This window comes from Triturus cristatus, chromosome 7, assembly GCF_964204655.1.
Source record: "Triturus cristatus chromosome 7, aTriCri1.1, whole genome shotgun sequence".
NCBI lineage: Eukaryota > Metazoa > Chordata > Amphibia > Caudata > Salamandridae > Triturus > Triturus cristatus.
Window position 1 is genome coordinate 1148670327 of NC_140590.1, and position 13136 is coordinate 1148683462.

General features: G+C 46.5%; 1 protein-coding gene across 1 annotated transcript in view; it reads right to left on the bottom strand.

The window, feature by feature from the left end:
• The window catches only part of LOC146811289 (uncharacterized), a 253471-nt gene that overhangs the window by 136215 nt on the left and 104120 nt on the right, over nucleotides 1–13136 (bottom strand). Inside the window, exon 4 of the mRNA XM_085614503.1 lies at nucleotides 11065–11158. Coding sequence (XP_085470629.1) covers nucleotides 11065–11158 — 94 coding nt within the window. The remainder of the gene's footprint in view (nucleotides 1–11064; nucleotides 11159–13136) is intronic.

A 13136-nucleotide genomic window follows, 5' to 3' on the forward strand; every position in this document is an offset into this window, starting at 1 on the left:
AATCTGTTGACATGAAGCACCCTGTGGGGGCTTCTGGGAGTCCCAAGGTCCACCAAGTAGGTGACTTCTCCCTTTTTCTCAACAATAGTGTGGGGTCCAGACCATTTGTCTTGGAGTGCTGCTGGGGCCACTGGCTCCAACAACCACACTTTCTGTCCTGGCTGGTAAACAGTCAGTACAGCCTTTTGGTCATGCCAAGCTTTTTGGAGTTCTTGGCTTGCCTCAAGGTTTTTGGAAGCCTTCTTCATATACTCTGCCATCCTGGAGCGGAGACCAAGTACATAATCCACTATGTCCAGTTTGGGTTGTCTGAGAGGTCTCTCCCATCCTTCCCTCACCAAACACAGGGGTCCTCTTACAGGATGCCCAAACAAAAGCTCAAAAGGGCTGTAGCCAACCCCCTTTTGTGGGACCTCTCTGTAAGCAAACAGAAGGCAGGGTAAAAGGATGTCCCATCTTCGCCTAAGCTTGTCTGGTAATCCTTTTATCATTCCCTTTAGGGTCTTGTTGAATCTCTCAACAAGCCCATTGCACTGTGGGTGATAGGGTGTGGTGAACTTGTAGTTAACACCACACTCCTTCCACATTGCAGTCAAGTATCCTGACATGAAGTTGGCACCTCTGTCAGAAATGACCTCCTTTGGAAAGCCCACTCTGGAGAATACTCCAAGCAGGGCCCTTGCCACAACAGGAGATAGACGCTTCCTGGTAGCGACCCCCATACTGTGGAACACACTCCCCTTGTATATTAAAACAGCACCAACACTCATTGCCTTCCGTAAGGCTCTGAAAACTTGGCTATTTAATCAATAAGTTCCTGTCCTCAATTTTGTGTATCCTAGAGCATCTCATTGCGCCTAGACACCCTAGGGTATTAGTTGCGCATTAAAAATCGCATAAATAAATAAATAAATAAATAAATAAACAGGAGCTGTTGTGGTCCTCAGGGGAATAGCTTCTGGATACCTGGTGGCATGGTCCACTATCACCAGTATGAATCTGTGCCCAGATGCTGTTTGTGGGTCCATTGGTCCTACAATATCTATGCCCACTCTTTCAAAGGGGACCCCCACCACAGGTAGTGGTATGAGGGGGGCCTTTGTGGTGCCACCTGATTTGCCACTGGCTTGGCAGGTGACACAGGAGCGACAAAACTCCTTAGTATCTTCTGACATATGGGGCCAGTGAAAGTAAGGGACAAGCCTGTCCCAAGTCTTGTTCTGGCCTAAATGTCCTGCAAGGGGAATATCATGGGCCAAGGTAAGAAGGAAGCCTCTGAACTTCAGTGGTATGACCAACCTCCTGGATGCACCAGGCTTGGGGTCTCTAGCCTCTGAATACAGTAGCCCTTCATCCCAATACACTCTATGGGTACCTTGAGCATTCCCTGCAGCCTCAGCAGCAGCCAGCTGTCTGAGGGGTTCAAGAGAGGGGCAGTCTAATTGTGCCTGCCTCAGATCTGCCCTTGAAGGTCCCCCTGTCCCAAGAAACTCAACCTGATCAGGTTCAAGTTCTTCTAGGACAGTTCCTTCAGGGCTCTCAGAATCATCCTCCTGGGAGGGCTGATCCACCACCTGAGGCAGGGGGGAAGGCACAGCCTTAACCCTACTGCTCTTTCTCTTGGGTTGTGACTGGTCCATAGTTTCAGGATCCAGCACTTGTTCAGTGGTGCACTTTTTGGCCTGTGACCTGGTCACAGCAAGGACATGTGCATCTATTCCCAGCATTTCTGCATGGGTACTATACTCCACTTCAGACCAAACTGAAGTTTCAAGATCATTGCCCAGTAAACACTCTACAGGGAGGTCTGAACTAACAACAACTTTCTTGAGGCCAGTTACCCCTCCCCAGGAGAAGTAAACAATAGCCACACTATGGGAGGTACTGGTATTGCTAGCGTTGGTCACTAGGTAATTCTCACCTAGTATGATCTGTCCAGGGTCCACAAAAGCAGGTGTCACCATTGTGACACTAGCCCCAGTGTCCCTGTAGGCCTGAGCCATTCTTTGGTTGATAAAAGGAGTCTGTCTGTACTTGCCCAGGTTACAGGGGCCTACAGTAGAGGACAACGCTAAGTCCCCATCACAGATCAGAACAGCCTGAGTAGGTATTCTGACTAGGCCAGAATGCTCCTCAGTTCCCAGGGTTAACCCTACTACACCCTTTTGCTGGGAACCACCACTTACAGCTGAACTAGGGGGTACAGTTGCCTTAGGGGCAATGGTGGCTGGGGGCTTGTCCTTTTTGGTGCACTCACTAAACCAATGTGAGTTGGACTTACAATAGTTGCACCATGGTTTCTTTTGGCCTTCTTTCTTTTTATCCTTTTTGGGACCACCCTCCCCCTGAGCCTTTTGGGGGCCTGGTGAAGACTTCTGGTCTTTTTGTTTCTGATCATTACCCTTCTGGTCTGCCTTTTTCTGATCACCGCCCTGGTTCTGGTTTTTCTGCTTAACTCTAGTCCTGACCCATCTATCTGCCTTCTTTCCCAATTCTTGGGGAGAAGTCAGATCAGAATCAATCAGGTGTTGATGCAATAGCTGGTTTTGACAGTTGTTAAGGATTTGTTCTCTCATGATCAAATTATACAATCCTGTATAGTCCTTAACCTTACTTCCCATTAGCCAGCCTTCCAGAGCCTTAGTGGCACAATCTACAAAGTCAGTCCAGTCCTGAGTCTGTGTCTTCTGGGTATCCCTGAACAACAACCTGTATTGTTCAGTGGTTAGGCCAAACCCATCAATCAGAGCACTCTTCAGGACAGTGTAATTATCTGCATCCTCATCACTAACTGTGAGGACCTTGTCTCTACCTTTCTCAGAGAAGGAGAGCCACAAGATAGCTGCCCACTGACTTTGGGGTACCTGCTGTACTTTGCAAGCTCTCTCCAAAGCAGTTATCCATTTGTGGATGTCATCCCCACACTTGTAGGGAGGGACAATCTTGCTCAGGTTTCTATTATCATAGTGCCTGTCTCTATCCTTAGGGATATTGCTGCCACCAGTGGGTTCTGACCCACTTAACTTTTGCTCTCTAGCCAGAGCAAGCTTCTCCTTGGCAAGGGCAAGTTCTTCCCTCTGAATCCTCAGATTAGCTTCCCTCATTCTGGCTTCATGTTACTTTCTCTCAGGGGAAGTCATTCCCCTGTGAGAGGAAACACTAGAGATGCTAGAGACATGGGAGTGGATGGATTCCCTTGAAGGGGATCTGTCCTTCCTGCTTCTCTGTGTAAGCCCACTTGGGGGTCTGTATGGGGGGACCCCATGCAAACTCCCATGTAAGCTTAGGTTAGCCTGGCTAAGTCTTCCTACTTGGCCCTGGCTGTCTACCTCTTCATCTGAAGTCCCATCTGACTCATCTGTGGTGGGTAGACCCTCCTTTGTACCTAGGGTACCTGCCTGTGAGGCTTTAAGAGCATCATACTCCTCTAGGAGTTGTCTTAACTGAAGGAGGGTAGGGTTTGCACCCTGTTTTATTCCTCTGGAGGTACACAATTGTCTCATCTCCTGGAATGTTAAGGTATCATATCTAGAGGGGGTCTTCTGCAGACCTGATCCTCCTGAGAGAGCATCTACTTGATCTCCTCCCAGAGACATGATCTAGTGAGGGTGTGGTGTGTGCACCTACCTACACTAGTTGTTTCTACTAAACCTCTCTGGTAGTTGTAGTCAGGGTGTGTTACTCCCTTCAACCTACAACTACTAAGTCCAGTAGGACTTAAGTATTATAATCTATGTTATATGTACCTAGACAATATCTGTGTGATCTTTCAATTTAGTATCTCAAGATTACAATGGTATTACAACAGCAAGCTCAGATCCCAACCGCTGCTCACCAATGTGAGAAGTTGGCCTGATGTATGATGTCACTAGTTCTAGTGTACACCTTATATCAGTCCAAATACCCTTATGGTGATTGGTTGTAAAGTCAACCTTATAGACCAGCTATCCTAGTGGTAGCATGGACAAGAGCAGTCTTAGGCTAAACTCTGAATGGCATGTGAAGCCAGCTGTGATATCATATATAATCCCTTGAATACCAAATGAAAGGACACCACAACAGATATATATATAAAATAAAGTGTATTTATTCTAGTCAAACCCTCAGCACTCTTTATGAGATTAGAGGTAAGTACAACACAGTCTTATTTAAGCATACATTAAGTCACACAGGTAAGTAATACAGTTAGGACTCACCAAGCCTTGGCAAGCGGAACCCACGCAGAACGGAGGACTTGCTTCTGGTGCAGACCAGGAAGGTCTGGGGTGCTTCTTCTTTGCAGAGAAGCGGGAGCCAGTCTGGAGGAGCCAAACCAGCGCAGAAGATTTCAGGATGCGTCGTCACAAAGGCCACTAGCCAGCGGGCAAGCAACCGGACAGACGCGGCAAGCAGAAAAATGCAGAAGGGCCCCACGCAGGACTCGTGGAGTGTGGGGGGCTGGTCTTCGGTGCAGATGGTGCTTGGGGGTGGGGCTTCTCAATCCCCGGTGCACAACTTCGAGGGTGCCTCAGAAGCTGCGCTTGAAGATACTAGCCACTTTTCCCAGGTAGCCGGTCCCACGTCTCTCGTCGCCTCCACGGATCTCAGCTCTGCTGTGGATGTGGATCAGGGTCGGAGAAGTCTGGAAGTCAAGGCTCTGGTCGGGCTCTGCAGTCGGTCCCTCGTAGAACTTTAGCAAAGCAAAGGGTAGTCTCTTGATGGTGCCTGTTTGCACAGGGTAGCCACTCCTTGGCCACAAGGGAGATTCTTCAGTCTTCTTCTTTCGTCGAATGTCGAAGGTCCAGAGTTTCTGTTCAAGTTTGCAGGTTCAGGATAATCTAAAGTCTTGAGGCCCAACTCCCACTCTTATACTAATCTGGGGGGCTGGGATACCTGCTAGGTCACGCCTTATGGGTGGGACCTGGGAGGGGGTGGTTACACCCCCTTCCCTTTGTCCAGTTTCGCGCCAGAGATGGGGCTGGAGTTCCCCCTCGCCTGTTTGAACTGGGCTATGCAAGGAACACCTTGTGTGCCCCAGGCATGTCTCATTCCTTTCAGCCCACCCTGCCCCAATACACTAAAGGTTGTCTGGGGAGGTGCTAGCACCTCCCCAAGCAGGAAACCTATTGTCCAGGCCTCCCTGGCTGGGATCACTCCCAGCAGCAGGTCAGACTTGTGTCGTGGCAGCAGCATCCATTTTGTGATGCTGAGGCTTTGGTCAGAGGCTAACAGTAAAGTATGATTTCAACATGTCTTTCCCTCTAGAAGAGGGGAATAATATCCTCATGTCCAGAAATGGTATGGGGGTATTATTCCACAGTGTTAGACACATTACACGACATGTTTCGATAAAGCCAAACCATAGTTACCATAACCGTCTAAGATTATAAGGCACTTTAAGAGTATATGGTAGGCTATATCATAGAACAGCTATAAGGACATGGTTCCGAAAGCTGCAGACAGGCTCAGCTCATGCTAGAGCACCATCTCACATGTTACCAAGCACTCTGCCTCCAGGATTGTTAAGGCCTGCCATAGGAGTGGCTGATAGGTACACATGTGTCTATATGTAAGTTAGGTATAGGAATACTACACCTAAGCAAGGGGTGATTACACGACCTTGCCCCAGCTGAGTGATCAGCCAGTTGTGTCAAAAATGGAAGGCCAGGCCAGGGGTGGCATAATACATGCTGCAGCCCCTGGTAGGCCTAGGGTACACCTATGCCCTGGGTACCTAGGGTACACTGTACAGGGGCCAATAAGGTGATCCTATCCAAATGGGTTATGCACCTAAAGTACATAGTATCAATTTAGAGAGAGAACAGAAGGGCTGTGGGTCTGATTAGCAGGCCCACAGCCACATCTAAGTCGAAAACCAGTAAAGCAAAAGCAAAAAGTGGGGGTGAACATAGAAAGCAGACCCTACTCTCCTACAATTTCCACAGAAGAAAGTGTCATATTTCAAACGACAGACACTCGTCTGAGCATAATGGTAGAGAGCAGCTCGCCTCCGTAGCCAGACCAGGAGGGGACAGGAGGCCCGAGGCTGGGGAAGACTTCAAGGCATTAGCTTCACCCAACTCAATCAACCAGCTTGTCTCCATAGGAGGTTTGGTCGTATCAAAGATGGGGTGGTGAAACTTCAAATCCCCTCCATCAACTCTATAATCGTGTTCCTCAGAATGAAAAACAGGAGGGGGAGGCTACAGAGAGCCGAGGAAATGTGATTGAGATGGGCAGGTCCACCGGCGCCGCATCCGGCGCCGCATCCGGCGACGCCCGGTGCTGAAGAGGCGATGTCTCAGCATCGGAGAGGTGAAATGTTTACCTAGGTCGATGTGCATATTAATATTTACACTGAGAATTCTGAAACTTGGGGTCATATATAGTACGGCTCCTAGAGAGTCACAGAGATATAGTTTACTAGACCCCACACCTCTCATACTTGAAAAAGAATTATATAAGTTTAAGAGGGTAATTTACATTCTGGCAGGTCAGCTGGCAGGAGTTAGGGGGATGTGGGCTGGCCAGCCGCCACTGGCCACCATATTTAAAGTTTACTGCTGGCCAGGCCGAATGTTTAGCCAGTCAGTCAGTCAATAGGCTTTATTTCGATAAAAACTTATCTTAAAAAGCAGTACAAACAATATAGTAAAAAAACAAACAAAAAAAAAACAAAGCCATAACAATACAATACAGGTGATAAAATATAACATAAGCAAATGGCATTAATAAGTTACCTTGAACACACAGATTTAAAATCCTCCAATTAAACAATTAATTTAAGCCTTCTTGATCTGATCACCCAAGCCCAACTTAAAAACTTTGCCATGCCACACACAATTAGGGGCCGTGAGTCTGACTTCAATATTCTCAAGGCTACCATATAGTGCCTAGTACCCAACTCCTTACATAATGGTTTTAACCATCTAGATCTAGGCGCTTTGTAGGCAGGACACTCAAACAATAGATGGGCAACCGACTCAGTCCTCTGTGAACAGAAAACACACAAGGGACTAGTTTGAGCCGGGATTTTCCAGCGGGCAGTCAATTCTCCCACAGGTAGAACACCAATTCTAAATTTGATATACAAGGCCCTGTCTCTAGACTTTGAAATTATGTCGAGATAGGGTTCCTGAAACGACACATCCTTAACCAAGAAGAATTCACTGGAAGATCTACATAAATTTGGGTTAGAATTGTTCCTACCCACTACCCAATTCCAAAAAATCTTCTTCAAGGCGGATTTGGGAGGGGCAGACCTGGAATACCATGACTCCCAGAGACCCAATTCCCCCAGCAAAAATTTAACATCCCTTAACCACCCAATTTTTGACCAGCCAGGCAGCGATAAAATCTCCCTCTGCCCATCTGCATAACTCACTAATTCAGGGACTCTCCATAGGCGAGCCCAGAGGAGCAAGGGGCGAAGCCTGGCCTGATCGCTAATAGAGCGGCAGCCCATATGCATAAATAGAGGTAAGGACGGGGTACTATAAGGGAGGGACAACAAATCTTTCAGAAATTTACTCTCTGAACATGCTAATAGGTCAGTGTTCTGCAAACCCCATAGCTCAGCACCATACAGGGCCGCACTAACCCCTCTGGCTGTGTAGATGTCCAACACAGGAGCGATGGGTTTTGAGGTGGATAATCGTTGCTCTTTAAGAAGAGCCCCTATCGCCCTTTTATGACTCAGCAACATCTTCTGGAGATGGGAAGTCCACCGCATGGTATCAGTGAGACGGATACCAAGGTAATCAAACTCCTTGACCCTTTCCAAAGGCACCCCATTTAAAATTGGAAATTTTCCAAGTTTCTTCGGGGGATTAAGGATCAGATATTTAGTTTTATCTGTATTAATTTGAAGAGCCCTTTTCTCGCAAAAAGTTTGGAAACTGTCAAGGAGACTTTGTAAGCCCATCGGGGATTTGGAAATGAGCAGGGTGTCATCGGCGAATAGTAAGGTGGGTATTCTCCTGCCCGCCAGGGATGGTGAATCGGTAGGATTTTCCAAAAGATGCTCCACCACACCATTCACATACAAAGTGAACAGAGTGGGAGCAAGCACACACCCCTGGCGGACACCCCTATTCACCGGTATTCTAGCGGTCTTCTCCCCCTGCTTGCCCCACCTCACCTGTGCAAAACTTCCTGTGTGGAGCTTCATTACCAAGGATAATAAATATGCGGGCATTCCCATTTCCGACAGAACCTTCCACAAACAGCCCCGAGGGACAAGGTCAAATGCGGAACGTAAATCAATAAAGGCAAGATACAAGCTGCCTTTACCCAGGACAACCACTTTCCAATACAAAAGCATCAGTCTAAATGTCTGCTCAATAGTCCCGGTACCTGATCTAAACCCAGCCTGTAGGTCTGAGAGAATTTTCATGTCATCCACCCACTGAAGCACTCTCCCCAGAACCACCTTCCCCGCCACTTTCTGGGAAGAGTCAATTAGGCTTATGGGTCGGTAATTAGCTGGGTCGTCCCGGCCCCCCTTTTTGAAGATCAGAACAACCTCAGCACCCATCCAGGAATCAGGAAGTGCTGCACCACAATACGAAGCATTTAATAGTGAAGAGATAAGTAACCCCCATTCCGTTAAGTTAAGACGGAACAGATCCCCCGGTATCCCATTTGGGCCTGAAGCTTTGTTGTGGACAAGAGAGTTAATAACCTTCTCCACCTCCTTAGGCGTAAAAGAAACATCTTCGCTCGAACCAGGAGGGCTCAGAGAAGGTAAGACAATCATCCCACTGGTATCGTCCTGGGAGGGAGAATAAAGTTTGGAGAAATGATTAAACCACATCTCCTCAGAGATGTTACAAGTTAACAGAGAGTCAACCGGCCTGTTCCTTGACCTAACTAGGTCCCAAAAACCCCTTGAGTCCCTCCCAGCACTAGCCATTTTCAAATCACACCAGAACTTATCGTCCCACTCTTTCTTAGCGATACTGATAGCATACCTATATTCCATTCTAGCCACGCCAATCAACTCAGAACTCTTGGACTTCACAGCTTCAATTAAAACCCTTTTCGCTCTCCGACATTCCTTGGAATGCCATCCATAGTTGCCCCCAGATTCCCTACAGACTCTTGTTGAAGAACCCTTATTCCGTATCACAAATAACTCTCCCAGGGCTTCAATAGTGTCACAAAAGATGGAGGAAACGTCAGGGTAGGTCAGGGGGCCGGTACCTAGTCCTAACATAGCCTTAGTCAAGGTCAGACCTATTTCCTGAACCTTCCCCTCGTCCAAAATGACCTTTTGCCACTTAAGACGCCTCCCACAGTTTGCTTGACAGACTTCCCCAGTTAACCGCAAAACTGGAACTTCTTGAGAGCGAATACGGGCTGACAGCATTGGGGAGAGTGACAAAGAAAGCGGGTTATGATCGCTGTCTATAGATGGATGGACAGCCATGTCAATCATATGAACCCAGAGCTTAAGGTCCAATAAAACATAATCTATTCTAGAGGAATGGCCGACCCTGTTAAACGTACGTGCTCCATAGCGGTCCGAAGTTGTTCTGCCATTTGCCGCCCTTAAACCATATTCCAAAACTAGGGCATTAAGCTGCATGGCCCGATTGGTCCACCTTTTTATAGGTGCTATTGCTAAAGGTGGGATATCTCTCCTCAGATCCTCCTCTGCAATACCCAGAATGTCATCTACAGCAAGAGGCTCAAAGGTGCAATTAAAATCTCCAGCAACCAAAATATACATATCAGGACTACACCGAATAAGTTCGTCTTCCAGCCCTGATATAAGTGGCGATGACATACCACTATTACCACCTCTAACATAAATGTTAAAGATTTCCAGGGACCGCCCTCTGTGCGATCCGGTAAGCGAAATTCTCATTAAATCTGGGGACTTAGAAACCCTAAACCTAATCTGGAGGCCCAAGGCAATACTGACCCAGATGAGCAGGCCACCCGAAGGGCGACCTCTCCCTGTTGTAGAGGAAATTGCGGAAACAAAATAGGTGGCATAGCCAACCTTATAACAAGGCTCCAGACACCAAGTCTCCTGGAAAATACATATTCCAAAAGACTCAATGAAGATGTTCCAGTCCGGAAGATCTAAATTTCTGGCGATGCCAGCAATGTTCCAGCTAACAATCCTTAAGTCGCCTTTAGTTTTATCTTGAACCACTTGCAGATGTTGTGGGGATATACTGGGCCCAACACACGACTCACATATTGTGCCCTCAGACCCTGTCATCGTACAATTGTTCTCTAGATGGCAATAATCCAGTACAGCCTCATTCAATAAACCAGGAGAAGGGGAAGGCAAAGGAGGATAGGGATTAGGAGGCACCATTGAACCCGCTAAATGCATCAGACTACGGCTTACAGGAAAAACAACTGGAATAGAAATGTTTAGCTAAAACTCCTCCCACTTTCAGGGTAAGACACTGTAGCAGAAAACAAAAGCAATAACGGCAGATGTGCCATGACATGACAGGTTGGCAACCTGTCATAGCTATTTTTTTATTTCCAAAAACAAGCTCCTGAAGGGAAGGTTTGGATTTGCAAATTAAAAAAGCACTGTGCCTGATACATTAAATGTTTTCTTTCCGTGCATGAGGTAACTGTGATTGGCATAAGGATACTGGACAGGTAAAAAGCTGACAGGCTTCACATTACAAGGCCTGCCCTAAATAGGGTGAGGATACCGGCACCATGTCCCAGGCTGTCCAGCAGTGGAAAAGCTTTTCCGGATGGTGGACCCGAAACTACAAACTCTTGCGCTCTAAATGAGAGCGCAGGAGAATACCTAATTTTGAAAGCCGCCCTATTTGCAACCAAATTCTAAATAAAATCTTGGTCAGCTGGAGACGTGGTACTTCTGCATGGTAAGGAGAGGACTTTTAAAACTGATATCTTTGTATTCAATTCTGTCCCTCCCATCTTCCAAATCTGAGTAATTTACTATCTCCCTATGTCTTTCCTTACTATCATAATTCCCTTTTAGGAAGTCATCCCACACATTTTTCTTTCACCTACGATTGCACCGCATCCTGATGGCTGCCTCCCAACTGCCCCTTTAATGACTTCAGTAGTGCTGCTCACCTCCAACTTCTTTAAGGGGATTAGTAGTATCTATCCGTGCTGAAGACCCCAGGGAGTTGGAGTCGGTTATGAGGAACTGCTGGAACTTCAAACTCTGCAAAGAGAGAAAGGCAATTATCAATTTATGTATGTACAGCACTTCATGTGCTATATATCTATACAACCCCCACACGCTTCACCAAAACTTCCACACCCAAATCAATACATTCCAGCCACAACCCCTGCACTTAGCAATAAATTATTCCGACCCAGGCGCAAACCCAGTATCTCATGCCACACACCAAATTCCTGCACTCCAGATACAAACTCTGCTCTTGTGTCTCCATCAAAAACCCAAAAGCCAGGTCATTTGGACTGGGAGGTATAGTGTGAACTACCAATATCTCACCCACTGTGGTGCACTGAGTATCATTATAGCTTTGAAATGTCTCGCTTTCATCAGCTCTGATAAAAGCAGCTAAACTATTGGAAAGCTTCAGCAAAATTTCCTTGATCATCTGATCAAAAGATCATTGCCTAGTGTCTTCATTGCATGGTTATCTGAAGGAGAATCTGGGAATTTTCGGTTGCCAAGGAGGGGCAGAGTTCATTTTATGGAAAGTATCAGTCACAAAAGATATTATCTAGATACTCATTATTTAAGACACACTCATGGTTCTTTGGAAATATTCTGCTTATTGAATCTGCATGGACATTTTTTACACCTAATAGGTGCACTGCACTGATTCGGTGAGTCTTGATATTAGCTACCATCGGATTGACTGGAGTTCCAAGAACAAGACCCAATTTCTCCTTCTTTGTTTAAATATCCCTTTGTGCGGAGACTCTCCATCAGAATCAGAACTGACTTTGAATAAATTGGCAGAAGACATGACTTTAAGCTCTAATGGTCTAGGAGGTTGATGTGGCACTGAAATACATTCTGGGACTACGAGCCTTAAAAATGTAAATTGTATATTTGAGCTCCCCATCCTATTAGAGAAGCATCAACCACATTTGTCTGTGTGTACAGTTCTTAATGTAACTAAACACCCTCTATAGGAAATCTACCCTTCCTATGTGGTCACCCACTATTAAACAACTATTTTTAATAGTTATTAAAATCCAATTCAATGGTAGAGTTGGATTAATAACAAATAAAGGAAACATAACTTCTACAAAGTTACAGTTTCCTTGCCTGGTGTTCCTGGAGACTAATGTGCATTTGCTTTCAACTTCTCCAAGCCAATAATTAGCATCTGAACAGGTGTGAGTGAAATGTGAAATTCCTCTCAGGAGCTACACAATAGGTTACTGTGATTAGAAGGTCGACCTGAAAGGCAGGGCAGGGAAGACTCATTTGAGCTCAGCAGAATGGTGGGGGTTGTGAGCATCCTTTCTGACATAACAAGGTCAGATACTGTTGAAGTCTGAAATCCTGCTTGACGGGACTGCAGGGTTTAAATATAATAGTGAAGGCATACCTGAAAGGGAGTGATGTCAAAACAATTCTTGTATATCCACTGCCTGGTCCCTTGAAAACCCTGCTTTTGTTCTACTAGACTTCTGTCTCTGGGTTTATTGTGGGTAAAGTGGCTGCCCCAAACTGGAGTTTAGTGTTAGATGTGGGAGGACATTAGGATTATCATAGCATACTTCCTACATACATATACACACACCCAACCCTCAGAGCCCAAGTTTAATTTGGCTCACGACATTTGCCATCTTGAAAATGCCCAAAGTGGGTAGGGTTGACCCAGAAAACCTTTACCCCATTGGACAGGAATTGCCTGGGAGTCATTCCTACCCTCGAGCTAGTGCCAGGCATAAATGTGGCACCTCAAGGTACCCACTTTTGAACACTCCTGGACCTGAGGGAGAACCAACTTGCTGTCTGTGACCTTAGAAGATCCCTGAAGAACTAGACCAGTACCTTCTTGTACCTAGGACAAAAAGTGGACTCCAGGAGTCATAAGACTGACCTCCTGTTGCAGATACAGGGATACAACAAGCTACAAGAGGCCATGCCTGCAACTTCCCACTTGACCAGTGGCAACTGGACCTGGACTGGACTCTGCTGCTTGCACCCTGTG